This window comes from Ovis canadensis, chromosome 3 (assembly GCF_042477335.2).
Source record: "Ovis canadensis isolate MfBH-ARS-UI-01 breed Bighorn chromosome 3, ARS-UI_OviCan_v2, whole genome shotgun sequence".
In the NCBI taxonomy this organism is placed as follows: Eukaryota; Metazoa; Chordata; class Mammalia; order Artiodactyla; family Bovidae; genus Ovis; species Ovis canadensis.
In genome coordinates this window covers 104185985-104210059 of record NC_091247.1, presented here as the reverse complement: position 1 = coordinate 104210059, position 24075 = coordinate 104185985, and the positions used below count along the sequence as shown (strand labels likewise).

At 50.3% G+C, this 24075-nt stretch overlaps 1 protein-coding gene across 3 annotated transcripts in view; it reads left to right on the top strand.

The window, feature by feature from the left end:
- Nucleotides 1–20265, top strand: part of NCAPH (non-SMC condensin I complex subunit H) — a 40014-nt gene extending 19749 nt beyond the window's left edge. For all 3 annotated transcript variants that reach the window (XM_069580595.1, XM_069580596.1, XM_069580594.1), the window contains 12 exons: nt 5357–5546; nt 6886–6977; nt 7754–7959; nt 11674–11822; nt 12341–12444; nt 12751–12873; nt 15206–15316; nt 16464–16637; nt 17281–17394; nt 17719–17807; nt 18217–18292; nt 19782–20265. In XM_069580595.1, the coding sequence (XP_069436696.1) occupies nt 5357–5546; nt 6886–6977; nt 7754–7959; nt 11674–11822; nt 12341–12444; nt 12751–12873; nt 15206–15316; nt 16464–16637; nt 17281–17394; nt 17719–17807; nt 18217–18292; nt 19782–19841 (1488 nt within the window). In that variant the 3' untranslated portion in view covers nt 19842–20265. The remainder of the gene's footprint in view (nt 1–5356; nt 5547–6885; nt 6978–7753; nt 7960–11673; nt 11823–12340; nt 12445–12750; nt 12874–15205; nt 15317–16463; nt 16638–17280; nt 17395–17718; nt 17808–18216; nt 18293–19781) is intronic.
- Nucleotides 20266–24075: the final 3810 nt, after the last annotated feature.

Genomic DNA, 24075 nt, shown 5'->3' with positions numbered 1-24075 from the left:
GGCAGAGAGCCAGAGTCTTGTAATACTCACTTTCAAGAAGATTCTGTTGGTCGGGGGACAGGGAGAAAGGAAACATGAAAAAGGTCACCTGTTGAGGAATTTAGGTGAAAGTTAAACAGAGATTCTTACGACTACTTCAACATCCTTGTAGGTCTGAAAATATTTTCGTAAAAAATTGGGAGAGGAAAACAAGTGGGGAGAGAGGCAGTTTTTTGGAAGAGTTTTGCCGTAAATTGGGGCAGAGTAATAGCCCGGCAAATGCAGGGAAAGTAAGGTCCAGAGTTTGTGTGGGTTTTTTTTCTTTTCTTTCCTAAACAGTGATGTAGTATTTATTGACATGGGAATATTTGCAGAATATATTCTTTTTTTAATTTTTAAAAACTATCTTTCAGGTATAATTTATTTACAGTGTTATATTAGTTTTGAGTGTACAACATAGTGATTCAAAATTTTCGTAGGTTACACTTTAAAGTTGCTGTAAAATGTTGGCTGTGTTCCTTGTGCTGGGCGTTGTGTTCTTTTGGCTCATTTATTTTGTGCATAGCATTTTGTACCGCTTAGTCCTCCACCTCTCGTGTCCCTCCCTCCTCTCCACTGGGAAACACTAGTCTGTTCACTATATCTTTGAGTCTGTTTCTATTTTGTTATGTGCATGCTTTGTTTCATTTTCCAGATTCCATATATAAGTGCTAACAGACAGTATTTGTCTTTGTCTGGCCTATTTCACTAAGCGTAATGACCTCCAGGTCCAGCCGTGTTGCTGCAAATGGCGGATCATCTTTTTTTTGTTAATGGCTGAGTAGTATTCCATTGTGTGTATGTGTGTGTGAGTAAATGTGTTTATACACACGTGCATATACACACACACACACACACAGCCTCTCTTTATCCTTTCATCTGTTGATGGATACTTAAGGTGCTTCCATATCTCAGCGACTGTAAGTAATGCCACTGTGAACACTGATATGCATGCATCTATCTTTTTAAGTCAGCGTTTTCATTGTCTTCAGACGTATACCCAGGAGTGGAGTTACTGGATTATATGGTAGTTCGGTTTTCAGTTCTATGAGGAACCTCTATACTGTTCTCCACAGTGGCTGCTAATGGCCCTACAGTCTCACCAGCCATATGCAAGGGTCTCCGTCTCTCCACAGAGCATCTGTTGTTTGTGGTCTTTCCAGTGGCAGCGACCCTGACGGGTGGGAGGTGATGCTTCGCTGTTTGGACTTGCATCTCTCTGATGGTTGGCAGTGTTGCACATCTCTTCATGTGTCTGCTCGGCATCTGGGTGTCTTCTCTGGGAAAATGTCTGTTTACGTCTTCTGCACAGTTTTTGATTAAGTCTTGTGGTTTTTTGATTATTGAGTTGTATGAGCTATTTATATATTTTGAATTTTAACCCCTTATCAGTCGTATCATTTGCAGTTATTTCCTCCCATTCAGTAGATCGTCTCTTCATTTTGTCAGTGGTTTCCTTCGCTGTGCAAAGCTTTTAAGTTTAACTGGGTCTCATTTGTTTATTTTTGGTTTTGTTTCCTTTGTCTTAGGAGACAGATCCAAAAAATAATGTTATGATTTATATGAAAGAGTGTCTGCCTATGTTTTCTTCTAGGAGTTTCATGGTTTCCAGTCTCACGCCTAGGTCTTCAGTCCATTTTGTTTATCTCTGTGTATGGTGTTAGAGTGTTCTGACTTCATCCTTTTGTATGTAGCTGTCCAGTTTTCCCAGCACCATTTGTTAAAGAGGCTGTCTTCTTCTCATTGTTGGTTCTTGCTTCCTTTGTCGTAGATGAATTGACCATAAGTGCATGCGTGCCTTTCTGGGCTTTTTATCATGTTCCATTGATCTCTGTGTCTTGTTTCTTTCTTTTTTAATCTTACTTCTTTTACTTTTGGCTGCAGTGGGTCAGACAGTGGAGCGTGGGCTTTCTCTAGTTGGTGGCGAGAGGCAGCTGCTCCAGGTGCAGCGCGTGGGTTCTCACTGCAGCTCGCTGCTGTGCTTGGACTCTGGGGCCCATCGGCTTCAGTAGTTGTGGCTTGCAGGCTCAGTAGCTCCGTGGCCTGTGGAATCTTCCCAGACCAGGGGTTGAACCCATGTCCCCTGCGTCGGCAGGCAGATTCTTAACCACCGGCCTACCTGTGAAGTCCCTATGGGTCTGTATTTTGTGCCAGTACCATAGTGTCTTGCTTACTGTAGTTTTGTAGTGTACTCTGGGAGCACGGGTCCTCTAGCTCCATTATTTCTCAGGATCATTCTGGCTATTCAGGGTCTTTTGTGTTTCCGTACAAATTTTATGTGTTCTAATTCTGTGAAAATTACCCTTTTTTAAAAAAATGGGAGAATTAGCAGCGTGTTTACTTGTTGATGGCACCCATCTAGTGGAGAGGGAGTTATTGATGATGCAGAAAAGGGAGGATAAATGCTAGGGTGGTGTTTGAGTGGGTGAAGAGGTCAAGGGGTGGACAGCTTGGATGGGGCTTGGCAGAGGAGCACAGAGGCTGATGCGCAGTGGGGCTTGAGTGTGTGCACGTGGGCACCTTCTGGGTATTCTCTTCTGGCTGTGTCTCCCCGTCCACCCACTCCTGCCCCCGTCAGTGAAGTGAGCCAGGTCTTCTGCTGACAGCGAGCATAGAGGAGCGTGCTGGAGATTGGAGGAGAGAACTGGGTAGGAGAGACTCGTCCAGGAGGGTGTTGAGTGGAGGGGCTCGGGAAACATAGTCTGATGGCCAGTCAACACTTTGGGTCTCCTTGAGATCTTCCTGGACCAGGGATGGAACTGGTGTCCCCAGTATTGGCAGTGGATTCTTAACCACTGACCACCAGGGAAGTCCCTCACCGTCATTCTTGCTCGCGCTTCTGCTTCTACACAGAAATGCTCAGCGGCATGGCTGGACATTCTCTTTTCCGACCACCTTCTTTGTTCCCAGCTAAACCCAATTCTGGGGAGCCTGAGGACACGCACACTGGCCTCTCCATTGTCCTAGAGAGAGCACAGGAGCGAGCAGTGCCGCTCCCTGCAAGCCGCAGCTGTCGGGCTGTGGTCTGTTTATGCGAGTGAATCAACAGGGTGTTGAAGAAACACCGAGCTCCCCCACACTGGAAAGCTTTTTTCGCTCTGTTACCTCCAGCAAACTTGTAATAACTGAAAGAATGGAAAATACAGGAGGAGGAGGGGATGCACACAAACCTACAATTTGAAGTGTCAACGGAACTTCCAGTTTATTGAACCCACATTCTCTGGATGGTGGCAGAAGATGGGGAGGCAGATGTTCTGTGGGTGGGTCTGGACCAACTGAGAACCCTTGTTTGTGTGTGAGCTGATCTGGTTTGGGCAGAATTCTCTTGTGTGCAGAATTCTTGCTGCCACGGGGGTCCAGCCTGCTTAAGTTCCAGTTCTTCAGGCCAGGACAGCACAAACAGAGTGTGTGAGGAAGGTCAAGGCGCCTACTCAGGAGACCAGAGTGGATGGAGGTCAGAGGTTTCGGAAGAGGTGAGGTTTGACTTGGGCCATGAAGGGTGGGTAGGTGTTTGCCAGGTGGTGATAGGAAGGGGACTCCGGGCAGAAGCACAAGCAGAGGTCACAAAGCAGAGAACGTTCTGGTTCCTTCAGCAGCTGGACAGTGTCTAAGTTGGACTAGAGGGGAGGATTTACTCCTGAAATGACTCTAGACTTCATCCTGCAGTCTGCTGTCCACCAAGGCCTGTTTTTACTGCTTCTCTCCCCTGCTAGGACCCTTATTTCAAAGAGTCCCTTTCTCCAGACTGCAGCCGGCAGCGATTCATTTTCCCATCCAGTCAGTCACTCAGAGATGTAAGTCCAGTCTAATTCACATGAAAGAACCATTGTTCTTACACTGATGGGATCTAATTCTAGGCAAAAGGGAGGAAAGTTGTCTTAGTGTTTTCAGCTGTTATGTGGGTCGATGTGCAGATTTCGTGTTGACTCTTTGAAATGCTGAGTTTCGGTAACTACCTGCTGAAGACCTTGGAGGTGTGGGATCCAGGAGGAAACCCATTGCTGTGGTGAGCCTTTGAGGAAGGGCATGGGAGTAGCACCTCTGGTATTTTTAGGATAAGGAATAGGAGAGAGCAGAGACAAGGGTTAACTCAGGCAGGGGTTATATTAATGGCAATGAGGCTGGGAAGGAAGAGGTAGGTGGTAGAGACGGGCCCACCAGGAAAGCCCACCAAGCCTTGTACTGACTGGGTGAGGGGTGAGGAGGCAGGACGCAGAGGTGCCACGTGTGCTGTCCTGGGACTCGCTTACCAGGAAGTGAGAGCAGAATCTCAGTTCTGGTGAGGTTGGGCTCAGGGCTGAGGGGGCCAGTGGAGAGCCGGAGAGCCATGTCCACCCTTATAATTAAGGGCCCTGTCTGCAGAGTAGCCTTGTCCTAAGCCGTCAGGAAGACCTGTGAACCCAGTACCTGGCCTCTTCCCTGTCACTGGCCTCCTGGAGAGTCGGAGGCGCTCCTGCCCTCTGGCCAGGCATGCCTGTGTGCCTGTGCCTGGCCCTGTCCTCCCTGCCCCATTCTGCTGTGGGGCTTGATGACACATGGTTATGCCCCTCCTGCACCCTGACCTCAGCCTTGGGGGGGTCTTCTGACCTCCTCTCCCCTGATGACTGCCTGTCCTTTGCCTGGATCTCTTGCTTGGGTTCTTTCTTCCACATCTTTGAAAATATTGTTCAGAGGATTGATGGGATTCTGTGAATCCCTCACACAAACTTTTTATAAGTCAGCGGAATTTGTTGTGATAGCTTTCTACTAGAGATAGATGTTCAAAAAGGGGCGGTGGAGGGGCGTCCCTTGTGACCCGGGGGTTGAGAGTGTGCCTGTCAATGCAGGGGACGTGAGTTCGATCCCCAGTCCGGGAAGATCCCGTATGCCGCGGGGCAGCTGAGCCCGTGCGCCGTGACTGCTGAGCCAGTGCTCTGGAGCTCTCCAGTCACCACCACTGAAGCCCGCTCACCTAGAGCCCACGCTCCAGAACAAGAGAAACCACTGCAATGAGAAGCCTGCGTGCAGCATTGAGGACCCAGCACAGCCAAATAAATAAAATATTCACAGGGCCCACACCTGACTCTGGAGAGACCAGCAGAAGGTCCCTGTCCAGGACTACTGTAGGCAAGCACGCTGGCGTGGTGTCAGCTTGTCACCACTTACTGTGTGCCTTTCTCCCTTGAGCGCGCACAGCCCTTTGAAGCAGGTGGGCTTTTACCTGGTCAGTTGATCAGGTGCAGAGACATTTTGATCCCGTAGATGCAGCTGTGAACGAGCAGGGTCCAGTGAATGGGGTTTCCTGTTTCCTTTGGCTGTGTCCCGTAACCCTGGGGGTCCCCTCTGTCTCTGCACTCAGGTCGACCCCATGTTCCAGAAGACGGCAGCCTCGTTTGACGAGTGCAGCACAGCAGGCGTGTTTCTCTCCACCCTCCACTGCCCAGACTACAGGAGCGAGCTGCTCTTCCCTGCCGACATCCAGACCCTCTCCAGCGGGGAGCCTCCCGAGCTGCCGGATTTGGGCTGGGTGGAAATGACCGACTTAAAAGGTGAGTCCAGTGCAGCCTCTTACCAGAGCAGTTCAGTCATCAGAGAGGTATCTGTATATAACCATGGCTAGCAAACCCACTGTGCTCTTGTGTTGCTTATTTACCCAGAAGTTTCCTCTGGAAAGACAAAGTGGGCTTTTTTTTTTCCAGGAGAAACTCACTTTTAGCCTCGCTGCAGCGTGGAGTCTTGCACAGTAGTAGCCAGTGCTCATGGTTATGTGTCCTAAGGCCTTCTGTGCGCTGTGGGCAGCTGGTTCTCTGGAGGGTGAGAGTTTGGACTGGGGAAAGGGGCTCTAAGAGACTAGTTGCGCCAGAGGCCTTGTGTGCACTTGTTATCAACCCAGGGGGCCCTGAGGGGAAAAGGGCTGTGTGAACTGTCTTCAGAGTCCGCCACGGTGGTCTGAGAGCAGACCTGTCCTGCTGGCAGTCCCTTACACTGGCTTGCCAGTGATTTCCACCGCCCCCTGCCGCCCATCCAGCCTGTCCCCTGCCACTGCTGGGGGACCCTCTGAGGACGTGGTAGGCAGTGTGAAGGCCAGGCACTAGCGTGGGACAGTTTTGTGGTACATGGAATTTATCCTCCCCTCTGCAGGACCACACCGATATTATGGTGCCCGTCCTCCTCCTGTCCTTGTCTAGAATTTGCTAAGAATTACTGTTTAGTACTAACAGTTGTCCAGGGGTGTGCACGCAAATGAGGCTCTAATCCTGTGAGGGTAATCTGTACCTGGTCTGGTTGTTGTTTAGTCGCTCAGTCATGTTCAACTCCTTTGGGACCCCACGGACCGCAGCCTGTCAGGCTTCTCTGTTCATGGAATTTTCCAGGCAAGAGTACTGGAATGGGTAGCCATTCCCTTCTCCAGGGGTCTTCCCGACCCAGGGATCAAACCCACGTCTCCTGCGTTGCAGGCAGATTCCTTACCACTGAGCCACCAGGGAAGCCCATATCTAGTTTATTTTGGGGCTAAAATAAGTGACGTTGCACAATTGTCTGTGCAGTTAGTATGCTTTAAGGATGGGTTTTTGGTTTCCCAGCTCCAGCATGGGACACAGAGTCCATTTCAGAGTCAAAAAGTCTGTGCTTCAGGCTTCTGCTCTGGTGTTTTCCCCGATTCCTGGAACACCAGTGTGGAGCCTACCTCTGGCACCGGTGTGTGCCTGAGCACACGTCCTCTCCTGGGAGAGCGGTCAGCACACAGGTGGGCGGCCGGCCAGCCTCTCTCCGAGGACGGGAGGTGACCGCGCCTCCCCCTCCACAGGGCTGCTCTGTCATCTCCAGGGGCTGAGGCATGTCTCCAGCCTGTTCTGATCCTTCTTTGTGATCTTCCTGTCCTCCCAGCGGCCCTGCAGCAGTGTGCAGAAGATCGCCAAATCTGCCCTTCCTTGGCCGGCTTCCAGTTCACTAAATGGGACAGTGAAGCACATAACGAGGTGGGGTCAATTTCTGGGCTTCTGAGGGCCCTGGGCACTTCTCCAGCAGCTCGTGGTTTCAGTGAGATGCCCTGAGAGGAGTTCTGCCCGCTGGGAACCACGCCTGTGGCACCATCTCTCTTCAGCCGGCAGTAGCACAGGAAGCATTTGCTGTGGCTCCTCTGCAGGGACTGAACACTGGGGCAGGGCTGGGAGTGGGCTGCGCGCTGCCCTCTGCAGGCCCGTTAGGCAGCTGGAGTAGCGTGTGGGGATCAGCTTCGTGTTTCTTCCTGTCTGCCCCCCAGGGGAAGGCAGTCCTTCCATTCCTGGGTGCACAGTCTTAGCAGACTCACTCTGAAACATGGCTGTCCCAGTGGCCTCTGGTCTCTTAGGCTGCTGTCAAGCGCAAGGAATTTCCTGCTCTTCAGAGTTCAGTCCCTTGGCACAGAGTTTCCTGAGAAATTGTCATGTGTGAAGTTTTCCTCTATTTTTAGCCTGACCCCCTCTAGTCTACTTACTACAACCTCCAAAATAAATGGTCTCCATGGAAAACTGTTTAAACATGGGGTTAAAGGATGCAGATTCTGGTTTTGTGTTTTACAAAACGCGCCTGATGACAACCCAGCTCCATCCTGTGCCGCACAATATAAACTTCCTCAGCGCTCTGCCGTTGAGAGAACGCTGGCTCCGGGGAGGCGGGCGTGGGGCGGAAGGCACCTCCAGTGGGGCAGGTCTCCCTGCAGTGGCGGGGTGGTGATGGGCGTGTGGGGGACTGGGGAGCTCTCTGTCTCTTGCAGTCAGTGTCGGCCCTGGTGGACAAGTTTAAGAAGAACGATCAGGTGTTCGATCTCGATGCCGAGGTGGAGGACAGTGACTGCGAGGACTTCCCCAACGGGCCCTTGGAGGATGACTTCGATGCCAATGATGAGGCAGACCAGACCGCCGCTGGGGATCGCACCATGCTCCGGAGCTGGAAGGAGCCCTGCCAGGTTCAAAGCTGCCAGTAAGGCGCTCAGGGCCGCGGGAAGCGTTCCCATAGCAGTTCTCCCAGATGTCCTGCTGGGACAGTCCGATTTCGTCTCTGTGGTCTGCTGGGCTGGCGTGTCTTGTTACACAGGCTGAGCCATTCTGACTCATGGAAGCAGTCTGCCTCTGAATATCGGCTCAGCCACTTACTGGTCATAAGCCTGGCGTTGCAGGAGTCGATAAGCATGCGACTGCGACATAAAAAGCTGGGCTAGAGTAGCTCCTTCAGCGGCGGCAGTCATCACCACTTCCGTTTTGGTAGCACGGACCGTGCTCCCTTTCAAGACCCTGGACATGGTCTGGCTTTTGGCTGAATCACTCCATCTCAGTTATAGGCAGAAAACAGGCTTACGTATTGATTACTGAGAAAACGTGGGCCCCACCTAAAGGGCAGAGGGGTCTGAGCAGAGTTAGTTATCAGATTGGTAGACTGGGGGTGAGCAAAGTAAGGAAAACTAAGGCAGCAGGTAAAATTGAGCATGTGAGGTTGAGGAGATGGTAGAATTGGTCTCTGATAATTAAGAGTTTTGATTACTCTAGTAAGCATGGTAGGGACATCTGAACTTCCTTAATCTTTATTATGTGTACTTAGTAGGTTAGGTTACGTTAATTTTGAGTGTGATCTGGGAGCAGGATCCCACAGTCCTGCTGTGTGAGGGCCTCTAACGGTCTTGAATGGGCCTGGGTATACCAGATTCCACGAGACTAGAACAGACAGACCTTCTGATGGCCCTGTGCCCACAGCAGCAGCTTGGCAACTCTGGGGTCTGGGACAGCCCAGCTGGTTCAGTGTGGGTGAAACTGTAGAAGCTGTCCAGCGTAATTTCCCACCAAGACAAAATTCCTTCAAGAACCTTGCTGAGTGTGTCTAGGCTGAGAGTGCTTTCTTGACTCCCTTTGTTTGCCCACGTGGGGAATGATTAGATCAACAGTGCCTCTTCAAATCTGAGTAGAAGTCAGGGGGCTTTGTGGACTTAAAGGAAAAATTACCTCCACCCCCCAGACCCTTTAGAAACCACCTCTCTTGGTGTGTGTATTACCAGCCTGTGGTTTTGTCCCTGTTCCCATCCTGTCTTCTGAGAAGTGAGCGATGGTGGGCAGGTTGGTGGGATGGGCCCTTTTAATGTCATTTTCAAATGTCAGAGAAGAGCTGTCACTTTTTGTAAACAGTGAGGTGGCATCTGGGGAACTGAGGTAGCGAGGGTTTTTGTCACTTCCGTTGTTATAACCGTATAACCCGTAGATGGTTATTTTGAACACATCTTGAACAATTGTCTCCATTTCTCTCCCCAGTTGGACAGAATAAAAGTTTAGACTCCGTCCTGCCGAGTGCCTGCATTAGGGATACAGGGCTTAGGTCCTAGTCCAGGGTCTCGTCTGCCTTGAAATGCCTGCCCCTGGTCTGGTGCTGGCCTTTCCTGGGAGCTCAGCAAGTGTGTGACTGAACTAGGCCCGACCCTGCCGTGGATGGCTGGAGATGTGGGGCAAGCATCCTCATCTTTGGGGCCTTTGTTTTCTCACCTGTGAAGTGAGTGATTGGGGCCTGATGATAATAGTACTGTAGTATCTGATGTTTCCTGAGCTCCTGATGAGTCTGATTGTGCCAGAAACTCTGCCGGGTTCTTTACCTGCAAATTCCACACAATTTATATAGTATATAAAAATAATGTCTTAATCCTTACAAGAACCCTATAGGTCCTGTTACTCCATTTTACAGGTGAGGAAACAGGCTCAGAGAGGGTGAATAAGGGTGGAGCTGGGAGTTACCCAGCACCCTCGACCAGTCTGGCCATGTGTGATGACCTCTGGGTGGAAGGCTCCACCCCGGGGCGCTAACTCAGGAGTATCTGGGGCCAGGAATGCCTCGTGACTTTCCCAGAGCTGCTGGAGCTTGTGCTGTACGCAGGGCTGACAACGCTGTACTGAACTGCAAGGCCTTTAAGAGCTTCTCTAGTTCAAGGTGGGGTGGAGCGATGCCTGATTATAAACACCAGTGCTTGCAGGAAGCCCTGTGCTACTGGCCCCTGGATGGCAGCCCTTTGACCGCCGTGCACATCATACGTTAGTAAGGACGTGACTGAGAAAGCGCTTGGTGACCTAGGGCAGCTCAGTTGCCCTCCATCTTCTGCAGCGGCGGGCTGTGTGCGCTCTCTGATCTCCTGGGTGCAGGCGCTCACTGTGGTTAGAGGCCTCGCCCGTGGTCCAGCCCAGACCGCAGCCTGCTCTGTGCTCGCAAGCCTGAGGCCTGCTGCTGCATGCTGGCTGAGGTGCTAGGAGACAGCTGAGAGAGAGGAGACTTCAACCTGCAGGTGTTCGTGCAGCACGACTGAGCTGGTGCCGAATTGAAGGAAGGACTGTGGTTGCGGTGGGCTGGGGTGGGGGTAGGAGGAATAAACACTTCCTCCAGAGGGGATGAGAGAAGCCTGACGGAGGGCAGACTGGATTGGGCTGGCTGCTGAGCTGGGGAGTCGGGGGCCTGCCACATAGCACTGTATTGTATTGAAGAATGATTAAAAGCCTCCAGGGCCTCAGTCCAGTCCTGGCCCTCAGAAGCCCGACTCTCAGAAGATAGGAGCCAAACTCTTTATAGCTTTGCCTCTAAGTTCCCAACAAACTGCCAGCTTAGCTGCCAGCATTTTGACAGACGAGTACCCGAGAATTTGAGTGGGGATACTCCAAAGCCACCTTCTCTCTCGCCCGGGAAAATACAGCAGAGTGCAGTGCAGTTATTACTTAACATAGGAAGGCACTTACAGACTAGATGTGGGGATTTTTTAGTATATTTTAATTTTAAAAATTGTTTCCATTACACCTTAAATGTACAGGTACAGTTTAAAAAAGATTCCATAGATGAAAGCAAAGTCCTTTTAAAGCTCTTATCTTATACCATAAGGTTTGATATAAAGGGGATTTATAGGTATGGCTCAGTACAGGTGAAAAGGTCGTCATTGTCTTTACCTTTAGAGGGCAGTACAGCAGCGCTAACAGGCTTTCTGACCTGGCGGGGCCTGTAGGTGAAACCTACCCGACACGTTTTAGTTACCTTGCAGAAAGGGCGAAACACCAATCCAAAACTGCCATGCTGGACGGGCCAGTTAGACCCTTCATACACAGCAAGAAATACAAGCTAGATGGTTTAACAGATAGGTTATCGTCCCCCAGTCACGTGGGAGACATAAATCAGTTGTTTTCACTTTCGGTAGGAACTACAGCAGTGTTAGCGGAGCCCTCGTTTATGGAAAGATGGTGAAGAAGAAACGTGACGATCATGTCACGTGGCAGGAAGCCTTGTGTGTGGAAAGGCCCTGAGGCTGGCGTTCAGGGAATGGTGTCCAGTCCCCAGCTCTGGCATTTTGCTGGCCATGCAGTCTCATACAAAAGCTCAGTTTCTCTCTGTTTTCTCAACTCTCAAGTGGGCAAACTTGCGTTTTATGAAGCACTTTGAAACATCTGAAGTACTTGCATAGGTATGATCGTGTTGTGACAAATGAAGAGAAGCAAAGCCCTGGCTGAGTAAACTAGAGGATTACTAGCGATGTATGTATGTTGGGCTCACTCTTAGCAGTGTTGCTCATTTGTGGAAAAGTAGTGTCTTCACCTGGGTCGCATTCTGCTTTACGTGTAAATGCACGCTTGTATTGTCTACATCGACACACATGACCGCGTATAAGAACAGCTCTATGCGTTGCAGAGACGAAGTGATTCCCCTCGGGGACGGAGACATTTGGACCTTGTGTCCCCTTCTGTCCATGAAACCTGGAGAGTACTCCTACTTCAGCCCCCGCACCATGTCGATGTGGGCTGGCCCGGATCACTGGCGCTTTAGACCTCGACACAAACGTACGTACTTCTAGACAGAGCTGTTAAGAAGAGAGAGTGCAGATAAGCAGCCAGTCAGCCTGTCAGCTCAGGAAGGGGAAATGCTCATCACAGTCTTGTACCTCCCAACAAGCTGTAGGAAATACACAAGATTAGCAGCCTCCTGGTTGGACAGTCAGTTGACCTGGCCCGGGATGAGGGGTCAGTTAAGACTGAAGCCTCTACGTGGGAAGGGTCTGGAGGTGTGAGTTACTGCACGGGCGGCACGCTGCAGCCCCCTGAAGGGCTATGCCAGCACTGTGTGTTCTACATTCTCTGAAAAGAAGTGATTAATTAGCATACCTTTCATTGAGTTTTCTCAGCAGAAACGGATCGTAAGGGTAAATACTAGGTATGAGATTTGCCTTCCTAGTGCTGTTCTGACACTCTGACACAGATGCACTCTCGCGGTCAGTAAGGCTGTCAAGTGGAGTCGCAGGATGGGTAAACGAACGGGCCAGAGGGGTGAGCAGTGCTGACATCTGACCTCATTTCTGCAGGTGACACTGCTTCACAATCAGAGCACAGAAAGAAGAGCTCAAAGGACTTTAAGATTGACTTTGACGATGATATTGACTTTGATGTACATTTTAAAAAAACAAAGGTTTGTGCCAGATTCATTATCCTTTGTGCTTTCACAGATTCTTTGCACTCCTCTTCCCCTTTCATCTGTGTTTAAGAATTCAGTGTAAATTTAACTCTTAGAGTAAATGGATAGTTTCATTCTCCCTCAGTCCCCGAAGGAATTGAAATAGTCCCAGACTCAGTGGCAGAGAGACTCACTATGAATAATGTCTCGCAGAATCACTCCTTTATACAGAAGGGGGAAGACGGTTGCAGTTGTATGTATATAGACCATTTTTATTAAAGATGCATAAAAACTACTTTTCTTTTTCTTTAAAATCAATAGGCTGTTACTGTTCTGACCAAGTTCACTTTGGAGAACCAGAATTGGAGAGCCACTACTCTTCCTACAGATTTCCAGTATGAGACTGAAAATCTGGTCCAGCTGCATCTCAAGCCAGGCACCAGGGTAAAGCTGCTCTTTGGTTCCCTGAGGTCATGCTGTCGTTGCGCCCCTTCTTAGCATCGGAGGTATCACTGGCCGGTAGTGTGACCATTGGTGCCTCTGAGGAGGAGAGTGTGAGGAGGGACTCGTCTGAGCGCAGGGCAGTTGCCAGGAGATGGTGTGGGGAGGGCAGAGCTGGAGGGTAACGCTTGCAGGACAGATGACCTCCGGACACTCTGGCCCACCTCCTCACGGGGAAGGGGGATGAGCAGCGCTTTGTCCAGGCTTTACGCGGCGTTGGCTATTCCTTGATTCTTTGATTCTGATTAGAGTTGTGGATTCAGAAGCCAGGTGCTCTCCAGCGCTCACAGCCTCCCTGCGATCACGCCATACACCCGAGCCTCCTGTGATGTGGGGGGGTGCAGCTGCCAGTCCTCGGGCGCCCAGTGCTGCACAGCCTGCCCGCACTCCTTCCATGCCTGCTCAGATGAGCGCTCTGGCCCGGCCGGTGTGCACTGCAGCCGCTGTTCGCTGCACTTGCCCGTGGCCCCCGGTGATGCTAAGCAGCGAGCCTGCACCCCTGTGGCCGGGTAGCCGGGCAGCGGGTCGCGCTCAGTCCCCTTCACCCGGACCCTCTGCTCATTTGCAGTCCTGGTTGCTTTCGTCTTTGGTGTCAAGTCTACAAACAGTTGACAGTTTCCTCTGCCTTATTTTACCTGTCTCGCCACAGTCTTAATGAGACATATACAGTTCCCTGAATTCACTCACATTGCACATTCTGTTTCTGTAATTTAACACTGGCCGTTTTCTTTCTGATCAATACTGTTCAGTTAACAGAAGTGCTCTTAAAAATGCAGAAAGAATGAATATAATGTTATATGTCAGTTATACCTCAGTTTAAAAAATGCAGGAGGAGAGACAGAGTTGCAGAGGCAGCCACGGCCACGGCCAGTGTCAGATGCAGCAGCTGCTTGCTCTAGTCAGGAAACAGCCCTGAGGTGCAGGGGCAGAGCCAGGCTGCGGGGGGCCGGAAGGAAGGCAGTGGGACACCCCACCAAACTGACCCGGCCTCAGCCACTGTCCTAGCCACAAGCCACCTTCTCCTCTCTCAGGCCCTTACTGTGAACATTGAAGAGCGTGGCTTAGGTGGTAATTTGCATTTTCAGATGTGAAAATGGTTGAAACAAGGTCATTGCATCACTGCACTCCAGGAATTGTCTTTTTTGTATTTTGTGTGTTTTTTTCCATCATTGTTTCTTAGAGAGGAAAGAATTCTTGCTTCTGATTATCCACAGGAACAAGTTTCCCTTCATGTTTATCAGGGCGGGCAGGCAGGAGCCCAGGATTCCTCACCTCTTCCTTCCAGGAGAGCAGCACTAGAAAAGTGACTCTTAAATAGCAGAAAGTGGACACCCAATCTGGCTAGAGACGATACAGGTCAACCACCCATTCTCTTTAATACCTTAAAGAGCGATGTTAATAGCAGTCAGTGAATACATGAGGGGTCTCACACACCCTTCCTGAAACATTTCTAATAGACTATGGGCAATTTAGAGTGTGTCAAGAGTGTTCCACACGGAGAGGGATTTAGAAATCACCATATGAAGAAAAGTGGGAGAAAGTGGGCATTTCTTAATAAAAATCTGTTTTTTATTTTTGGATTTGTGTTATAAAAACACTGAGGTTTGGGGGCTGCTTTTGGAGTATGTAATTATGTTACATTATACTAAAATATTCAGTGCGCTTCTATAAACTGTACACACCTTTAATCCCATTTCATCCGCCCCAGAGACACACCCCTAGATGACCATCAGTGCCCTCAAGGCCTGCAAATCTGGAGGGCTGTGGTGGACAGGCACTCCCAGGAGAGGAGGCAGGCTTGTTCTGTGAGACCCCTCGAAGGCAGTTTGTGGGCCGCGGGTGCGGTGCAGAACGGGGGGCTGCTGGGGCGCCGTCACGGCCCAGGAGTGGGGCCAGCTGCCTGAGAGACAACAGGGAGTGAGTGTTCTGTCAAAACTGGTCAGTAAGCAGCCACAAGTAGACTTCCTTTCAGATAGGCGTAGGTGGTTCTGTTTTTAGTGAAGGAACATGTTTTCAAATAAATTTGTGGGCAGACCTAATTGTGGCCTGGCTGCTCCGGCGTCTTTGGGATAGCTGGCGGCTAGGAGCCCCGCTGCCCTGGGCTTGCTCTAGAGTGGAGCTGGGCGGTGAGTTAGAAGTCGACTGGGTGAGATGATTTTCCAGGACCCTAATGTTCTGGGACATGCATCGTTGGAACTAAGGTCATCTCCCCAGCCTAGTTTACTAGCTGCTTTTCTAGAAATTGCTTTCTGAAGCTGTACTTTGCTCCATTCAGTTACTGAAGATGGCCCGAGGTCAGAAGGCAGGGACCGAGCATTGTGAAGAAATTGGAGACTACGACTACAACAACCCCAACGACACCTCCAACTTCTGCCCTGGGTTGCAGGTAGGCAGGGGCAAGCACTCTGTCCTCTTCCCAGCAGGTCTCTGCCTCCCTTGTCCTTGCTGTGGGGCAGAAGGCTGCAGACATTCTGATCAGGTGGGGGTCTGTGTGAGCTCGCCCTGCCCCAGGCCTCAGAGCCGAGCAGAGCCGGGGAGCAGCCAGACCTCGGCCTGCCTCACACTGAGCTCTGCACGCAGGAGGAAAGCAGACACGGTCCAGTAAACCATCAACATGTAGACGGAGTGTTTAGCCTGTACAAAGCACTTACCTTGGCTATTTTGAGATTTCGGAGGAAAAGAAACGCTCTTCCCACTCAGGAGCTAGAGTTTTGGGTGGGGAGACAGAACGCATGGACATGTGATGCCAGTGTGTTCTAATGGGGAAAGAGGTGTATGGAGCGGATCTCAGGAGACCACGTTTCTAGCCCTGATTTTGGTTCACACAAAATTTTTCAATTTTGGTTCTGTGAACTTGTACAGACTGCTCCCCCCTTTAGACCTTGCTTAGACTAGATAATCTCAGAACCCCTTCTGTGACTCTGTGAATGAGATAGCCTGACAGAGGGGGAGGTATTAGGCCCCATGTGTTCCTGAAAGTGAGGAGAGGAGGAAGAATAGTTAATTTACTGTATTTTCTTACTTGGAAGAGAGTTAGCTGTTATTTATATTTTAGTGGAAATCTAGTTGGCCACTTGACTAGTGCTCCTCAAACTTAGTGTACGTAAGAATCAGTGAGAGAGCCTATTAAAAATCACCTCCTAGGCCCCACCCAGAGATCTGATCTGTTTCTGCTGGGCTCAGTCCAAGAATGTCTTTGTCACCAGCTTCCAGCAGGACCCCTGCCGCTGGCCAGCCGGCAGGTCACGTCTCTGGGGTTTCAGGAATGCTTTCTGTAAAAGGAGATCCTAAACTGTTTAGAGACAAAGGACGCTGTGGTGATGACCGTGTTCCTTTGAACTCTCACTGCGGAGGTCTTAGTTAGCAGATGCCTCCCTAGTGCCGTCTCTGTGCAACAGGAAGATGACTAGGGGACCTCGAAGCCCATGAACTCTCGGGTGCTCTGTTCTTGCTGGGTATGGGATCTGTTGCAAAGCTATTTCTAAGCCCCTCACACAGCTCTGCCTAACTTGAAGAGCTATTTCCTTGCCCAGGCGGCTGACAGCGATTATGAAGAGTCTGATGACTTATTTGTGGGACCAGGTGGAACCCTTGACCATTCTGACCATCCACCTGCAACAACGCAAGACAGCAGTGAGGCAGCTGAAGTCCACGGGTTGGACATCACCACTTACAGGGAGTCAAATCTGGTAGCTGAGCCTCAGAAGGTAAAGACGAAGCCAGGAGTTACAGCTGATGTTGTTTGCTTGAGAGCTGCTTAATTTGCCTCTTTTATGAGAATCCTATTAGTCTGAGCTTGATTTTTTTTTTCCTTCTTGATTTTAACCCGTTACTCTCCAAGTGGCTGATTGTTAAATAAGGCTGTAGAGAATGGGCTGATGCTGATTATGCTTGTGTGGAACCAGCCATCTCTCCAAAGATTGTGATAAACCAAATGACTAGGGACAGGCCTGCTATGCACGTGCAGTGTGTGAGTGAAGCCTGCAGCAAGAGAGGTGGGCTGGGTTAGGTGTTAGCTCTGGGAAATACAGGCCAGATTCAGCTCATATGAAGTTAACATGTCTCAAGCATCTGTTCCATACCAAAGTGTCAGGGTTATATATATTTGATTCATTTCTCTCTTTTACACTGCAGTTCCAGGATACCCTTAATGAAGACTGTACTTGATCAAAAAGAAATTATCAGTAGATTGAAATGAGGGACTCTATTTTAATACATCCAAAGAAAGCTCAAACTTGGTAGTGTAAACTAGGTTTATTCATTATTTCATCTCCAGACGTTTTTTTCAAAGAGCCGATGGTAAATGCTTCTTTCTTCTGCTTAGTTTTATTTGTCGCATACCGTTTTCAGGTAAATAAAATTGAAATTCAGTATGCCAAGACTGCCAAAAAGATGGACATGAAGAAGCTGAAGCAGAGCATGTGGAGTCTGCTGACGGAGATCCCCAGGCGGGCAGATGCAGAGGTAACGGGTTCCCCTCGCTGGTGCCCAGCACCAGGGCGGGCGCGGCTTGCGCCTGTGCTCCAGCGTCAGGAGCGCGAACCTTGTTCAGTAATACAAGGACGGCATCAGACCTCCGAAGCAGAAGTGGACCAGGTGTGTGAACTGGCGGGTCACACAGAAGGTGGTGCCGATGGATCTTTTTTCTTCAAAATGAACCAGAGAAATTGTTTCGGTTTCATTCCGACCCAGGCTTTCCTTTTTCAAGTTCCAGCGTCATAGCTTTACGTTGCTGACAAGAAGTAAACTGGGCCCGTTCTGATCCCGGAGTGTTCTTTCCTCTGTCAGGTAAACCACAGTGAGGATGGAGAAGCAGGACCCCTTGAGGAGGGGGCTGACAAGAAACTCAGCAGCCTCACAAAGGACCTGCAGAAGAGGTGTGTGCATGCCAGCAGCCTCGGCCCTGCCCCCCTTCTCACCTCTCCTCACCCCTCCCGTCCTCACCCCTCCCACTCCTCCCCAAGTTGTTGGTGTGACAGCCCCCTCCGCACAGGACCTGCCATTTCACACTTCTTGCAGTTTTTCCATCCCTTCTCTGCACTGATAAGTGAGTTACGGTAGCCCACCTTTAAAAAGGCATTTTTCCGTACCAGTGACTGGAACAGAACAGGAAAGATTTCCAAATAAGAAACTGGAAAACCCTGCTTCTTCTAAAAGGCATCTAAAATATTTCTTTGTTTCCCATTAGTGTATTCATTGGGCATGTGTATTCATACTTGATGAAAGCGCCTTTGTCCCTGGAGTTGCAGTGACAGCTGAATACTTCTTGGCCTTTCTCTTTCACAGCCTGCCTCCCCTTATGGCCCAGAACCTCTCCATTCCTCTGGCCTTTGCGTGTCTCCTACATTTAGCCAATGAAAAGGTAGGTAGACCTGGGAAGCACAGGGTATTACAGTCTGCCTATAGGAGCTTTTCATTAGTCTTCTCAGTGGACGCTTCCGGGAGGCAGGCACCCCAGGGAAGCAGCCTGCAAGCCCGGGAGATTGGTGCTGCCTGAAACGTGGTGTCCTTTCGTGTGCCCAGGACGGGGCTGGGCTGTAGCACAAACCGCGAGCATCGCCAGGGCTGGAGCTGGACGCCTTCATGGTAGCACTGCCAGCTTCCCTCGTGGATGTCGGTGCTGTGGGCTCCCCCTTGGGTGTGTTCTCCCAGCCCAGCCAGGCCCCCAAAACACAGTGCCACCCCCGAAGCTCAGAAGCACCCTGAGTCCAGATTCTGAAGGTGTGAGCAACTCCACCACTGAGCCAGCTGGAGGGTCAGCGCTGGCTGGGGCCTCGTGTCTGCTCGAGAGCGAGGCTCCATTACCCTCCCTCGACTCCCAGGCGGCCAGGGGCCGGGCAGACACTGCGGGGAACTATGAGTGACTGCAGGCTTCACTGGGTCCGCGTGCTCTGCCACCGTGTCACCTCCCACAGCAGCAGAGACAGCTTTGCTTGCTTTGCTATGATCAGATTTCTCTAAGGGGCCCTGGAGTGCTCAGCATTGGGAGAATCAGGAGATGTTCCCAGACCAGGACCTGCTGGGCTGACCTTTGGACTGTTTGAGGAGATCTCACTGGTAGCACTGGCTGACAGTTACCAGATAATCCACTGGGACCCACAGTGACTCAGAGATTAAGTGCCACCAAGACAAATCTCACACACCTTGTGCCAGAGCATGGCGCTTAGGCTGGTCCACCTTCTCCCAGCTTTTCATTCCCATCTGGACTCCTCACCAACCCCTGGTAACGAGCTGCCCCTCAGCCGTCATGCGGGAGGCGAGGTGTGCGCTCTCCGTCTTTCTCGGGAAGGTGTGCCAGCACACGTGCCTACCTCCAGTGCCTAGAGAGGGGCGCGTGGTCCCAGCACAGTTAGGCCTCTGTGTGCCAAGGGGCTTCTGACAGCTGTTTACCCTGAGGGGACAGCTGCCTAGGGTTGGTGGAGGTCCATGAGGTGGGAGGGTCCAAGAGGAAGTGGGAGGCAGGGAAAAAGGCCTGTGCAGAGGTGGGGGGAGAGCGGGTGTCAGGGCCTCACCCAGGGGGAGGTTTCGGGCAGGGCAGGAAGGCCACGCATAGGTGGGGCTGACGTACATATGCCGTGGCCCCTGGTGGGCTCCCTGTCACTTCCCCCAGTCTCCCAGCTCAGCCGTTGGTCCTTGACAGAGATTGTCGCAGGAGCCAAGCTTGCATTTTGCTTTCCTTCCAGCATTCGACAGGTTTGGAGCCAGCTTTATCATGCAGGTTATATTTGCTGTTGACAGTGTCGCTTATAATCATGGGACAAGCCTGGTCCTTTGTAGTTGCCGCCAAGTTTGTTTTCTGGTTCCTGTGTCTTCTGTACACTAGCATTCACCTGTGTTTGATCTTCCTTCAGAACCTGAAGCTGGAAGGAACCGAGGATCTTTCGGATGTTCTGGTGCGGCAGGAGGACTGAGCTTGTGGGGGCGGTCCTCACTCCCACAGTGACCAGGATGCCCACACTCAGGGCTGAGATGCCAGGGGTTCGAGGCGAGGCTGCCGTGGCTGCCTTCTCCCAGCGCACCTTCTCTCCTTCACTGTCTGCGAACCAGCTCCCTGACCAGCTCTGTCCTCGATAGAAACTTTCTGTTCTGTGGTGACCACCTAGGAGTGAAGAGAGGGCAAGGATACTGTCCCTGATTACGGAGGCAGTGTCCGCTCTTCCTCTCCTCCATTGCTCTGTTCTCCATACTTTATTCTTGTAGAAAAGAATTCCCCAGTAGGCACTTGTCCTTTAATAGCTACCAAAACCTTGTATATAAAATACGCCATATACGTGCTTATGAATGTGTATATAAGCTTAAAAATAAAATCCTTTGGGTAATTGGTTTGACAAACTAGCTGAATGCCCACTACATAAGTATCAGACCTGGTTTTTACACTCAGGGATGCGGACTTGGTATCAGGCAGGAAATCCTTAAGGGCTGAGGTGATCTGTCTTGTGGCAGAGTAGGGGTTTCAAGATTGGGCGCATCGGGAGACTTCCCTCGTGGTCCAGTGGTTGAGAATCTGCCTTCCAGCATAAGGGACACTGGTTTGGTTCCTGGTCCAGGAAGATCCCACATGCCGTGGGGCACCTGAGCCTGTGCACCACAACTCCTGAGCCCCCGACCACAGCTGAAGCCCACACGCCCAGAGCCCGTGCTCCACGGTGAGAAGCCCAGGCCCTGCAGTGACGGATAGTCCCTGCTTGCTGCAACGAGAGAAGCCCAGTGCAGCAACAAAGACCCAGCACAGCCACAAGTAAAACAGATTTTCTTTAAAAAAAAAAAAACAATTGGTTCTCTTGGGCCTATAGTTCTGCTAGAGGGTGATAAGAGTAAAAATTTCCAACATTTACTAAGTGACTACTAAGTACCTTCTGTGGATGACTTTTTTCAGCCTTTTCAGCATCCCCTGTGAGGAACATACTGTTAAGTATTATCCTTCCCATTTACAAGAGGAGAAACAGGTACACGAAGGGAAAGTAACACACATAGGAGCAGATGGCCAACTGCCAAGACCTTGGCCTTGAACCAGGAAGTCTGCTTTTAGATCTTTATTATTAGCTACTGTGCTCGACAGGCTCAAGTCACAGGCTCCATACTTGGAGATGTTGATCCGAATATTTCTATCCTTGGCAGGTCCTGGGTCTCTGCCAGAGCATCCTGTCACCATCCACTGGGTAAACAGCTTGGATGTTAGGTCAGAAGCAGTGAAGGGTGTGGCTGGTGACTACTCCTGATAATAACTTGCTCCTAAACCCCAAAGCACACAAAACAAAAGCCAGTCCCAGGATTTCCCTGGCAGTCCTGTGGTTAAGACCACCTTCTAATGCAGAGGGCGCAGGTTTGATCCCTGGTGGGGGAGCTGAGATTCCACATGCCTCATAACCAAGAAACCAAAACAAGATAGAAACAATATTGTTAACAAATTCAGTAAAGACTTTAAAAACGGTCCACATAAAAAATCTTAACCCAATCCCGTCTCCTGAGGAATGTACTTTCCAAATTGTGTCCAAGATGCCATCCAGGCTGCTGTATGGAGAGGTTTAGACCCATGGACGTGCTTCAGGAGGAACAGCAGTGCTGCTGAGTGAGAATCCACACCTGCCCTGGGGCTGGAGCCGCAGCACCTCTCTCCAGGTCAGGGGAGCGCTGGTCTTGCTGCGATCGCCAGCCAAGCCCCTTTTCTGTCCAGCACACATCTGTTGTGGGGCCTGGCCAGGGCCTGTCGTTCAGTTGCTAAGTTGTGTCCGACTCTGCAACCCCGTGGATTGCAGCATGCCAAGCCTCCCTGTCCCTCACGGAGTTTGCCCAAGTTCATGTCCATTGAATTGGTCTGCCAATAAAACTGGCAGGGATGGTAACAGCTTCTTCAATGAATTCCCCTTCTCTCCACCCTGCTTCTTGCAGGCTTCTCCCCCTCCTTCACATGGTTGCTTTGCCAGGATTCATTTGGCCACTGGAGTTACTCTTCATGTGGGTTTCTCCCCCATGCAGGCTAATACACTTTTTCTTTGTTAATCTGTTTTTTTTTTTGTTTGTTTGTTTGTTAAAAAAGATCTCAGATCAAAAGAGCTGTTGGGAAAGTTGGGCAACTGCATATAGAAATAAAAGCAAATATAAATAGGACCTAATCAAAGACTTGGGCTTCCCTGGTGGCTCAGACTGAAGAATCTGCCTGCAGTGCAGGAGACCCTGGTTTGATCCCTGGGTGGGGAAGGTCCCCCGGAGAAGGGAATGGCAACCACTCCAGTATTCTTGCCTGGAGAATCCCACGGACAGAGGAGCCTGGAAGGCTATGTAGTCCACGGGGTAGCAAAGAGTTGGACACAACTGAGCAGCTAACACTTTCATTTTCAAAGATTTATGAAATAAAATGTTGGGATTGTATTTGTGTCCCTTTGTAAGATTTTCACAGGAATAAATCCTCAAATCCAGGAGAAAAAAAAAAAACGCTTTCAGATTAAATGGGACAATATGGCACTTGTACCTGTCATCCCACAGGCCGTGGAGGGCCTCTCTCTTAGCGGGTTGATGTCTCAATCCTGTTCATTCTGGATTAAATGTCTCTGCTTGTTTGTAATTTCACCGCCCCATCTTGGCAGTGATGGTTCAGACTTTGTGGTGCTGCAGTGGGCAGTTGGGGGTGCATTTCCAATAAAGATAAACTTCCTTTGTTCTTTGGGGATGGTCAGTTGGAAGGTTGCCTTGTGGAGCTCTGCTAGACAAGCTTATTTTATTTCCCCTGGAAGGAAACAACAGTCTCCCAAATTTCCCTGCTTATCTGGAGTCTCTGGGGGCAAACGTCAACGATTTCTGAATACAAGCCCAGAGTATCTTTCCTAACAGACATCTTTTTCCTAGGGAGAGTTTTCCTTGGATGAGAATGAGTGGAATTCACATACGACTGGGTTTCCCAAAGTGGGATCTGGTGACCGTTTCTTAGGAATTAAAATATTGCAGAAGCAGGGAGCAGAGAGACCAAGCCCTGGAGGGACAGGAGATGAGGAGAGTCTGAGCTTGCAGAAAGAGCGATGAGGCAGGAACCAAGGTCGTGGGGAGGCAGGAAGGCGGAAAGTTCCCATGTGCCAGGAGAGTAGGTTAGTGAGGAAAGAAGACACTAGGTGGACACGCTGCTACAATGTGGGTGTCTTGGCCAAAACACAACTGCTACACTGTGTCAATGGAGGCCTAGGATGGAAAAGAATAAACTGAGGGTTGGGGTTGACTATACTCACTGCTATATACAAAATAGACAATACGAACACACTGTATACAATGCGTGTGTGTGTGCTGTCCAGTCAGACTCTTTGTGACCCCATGGACTGCAGTGGGCCAGGATCCTCTGTCCATGGGATTCTCCAGGCACGAATACTGGTGTGGGTTGCCATTTCTTCCAACAAGGGATCTTCCCAACCCAGGGGTCAAACCTATGTCTCTTGTGTCTCCTGCGTTGGCAGGCGGATTCTCTTACCCTAGCACCACCCGCGAAGCCCAACTGTATAGCATGGGGAATTCTATTCAATAGTCCGTAATAAAACGTACATTTACAACTGATCCACTTTGCTGTACAGCAGAGATTAACACAGTATAAATCAATTATATTCCAACAAAATTAATTTTTTAAAAAAAGGGAATCCCAGTTGGAAGACCGTCTCTCTGTTCTTACAGATGTATGAGAGTGCTAAACCTATGGTACTGCCTCTGGGTCCCAGTCACCCCTTATGTTAAAATCAAGACGGGAGTTGTGCCAGCAGGAGACTAGTCAGGAGATAGAAATCCGATACACGAACACAGAAATTGTAGTGAGTACTGCTTACTGGGTATAAAGAATTGTTGATACTGAAAGGGTAAGAGGAGAACTCATTCTAAGGTGTCCGGTAAGTAAGTAGCAACTGCCAGAAGCAACCAGGCAAGGACTGGGAAAGCCATGGGCACGGGAAAACCATGGACACGAAGAGAAAAACTTAAGAGACTTTGAACAGGAGTTCCTCAGAGCAGAAACTGACCTGGGCTGATGGTGATACAGCGAGGCCGGGTCTCAGTGTTGGGAAATGTGCAAACTGCAGCCTCAGGGAGGAATAACTGCTGCTGGGGGGTGGGAGTCGCTGGGAACCCTCACAGGATGGGGAAGCAAGTGACAGCGGCAGGTCCCTTTTCCGCCAG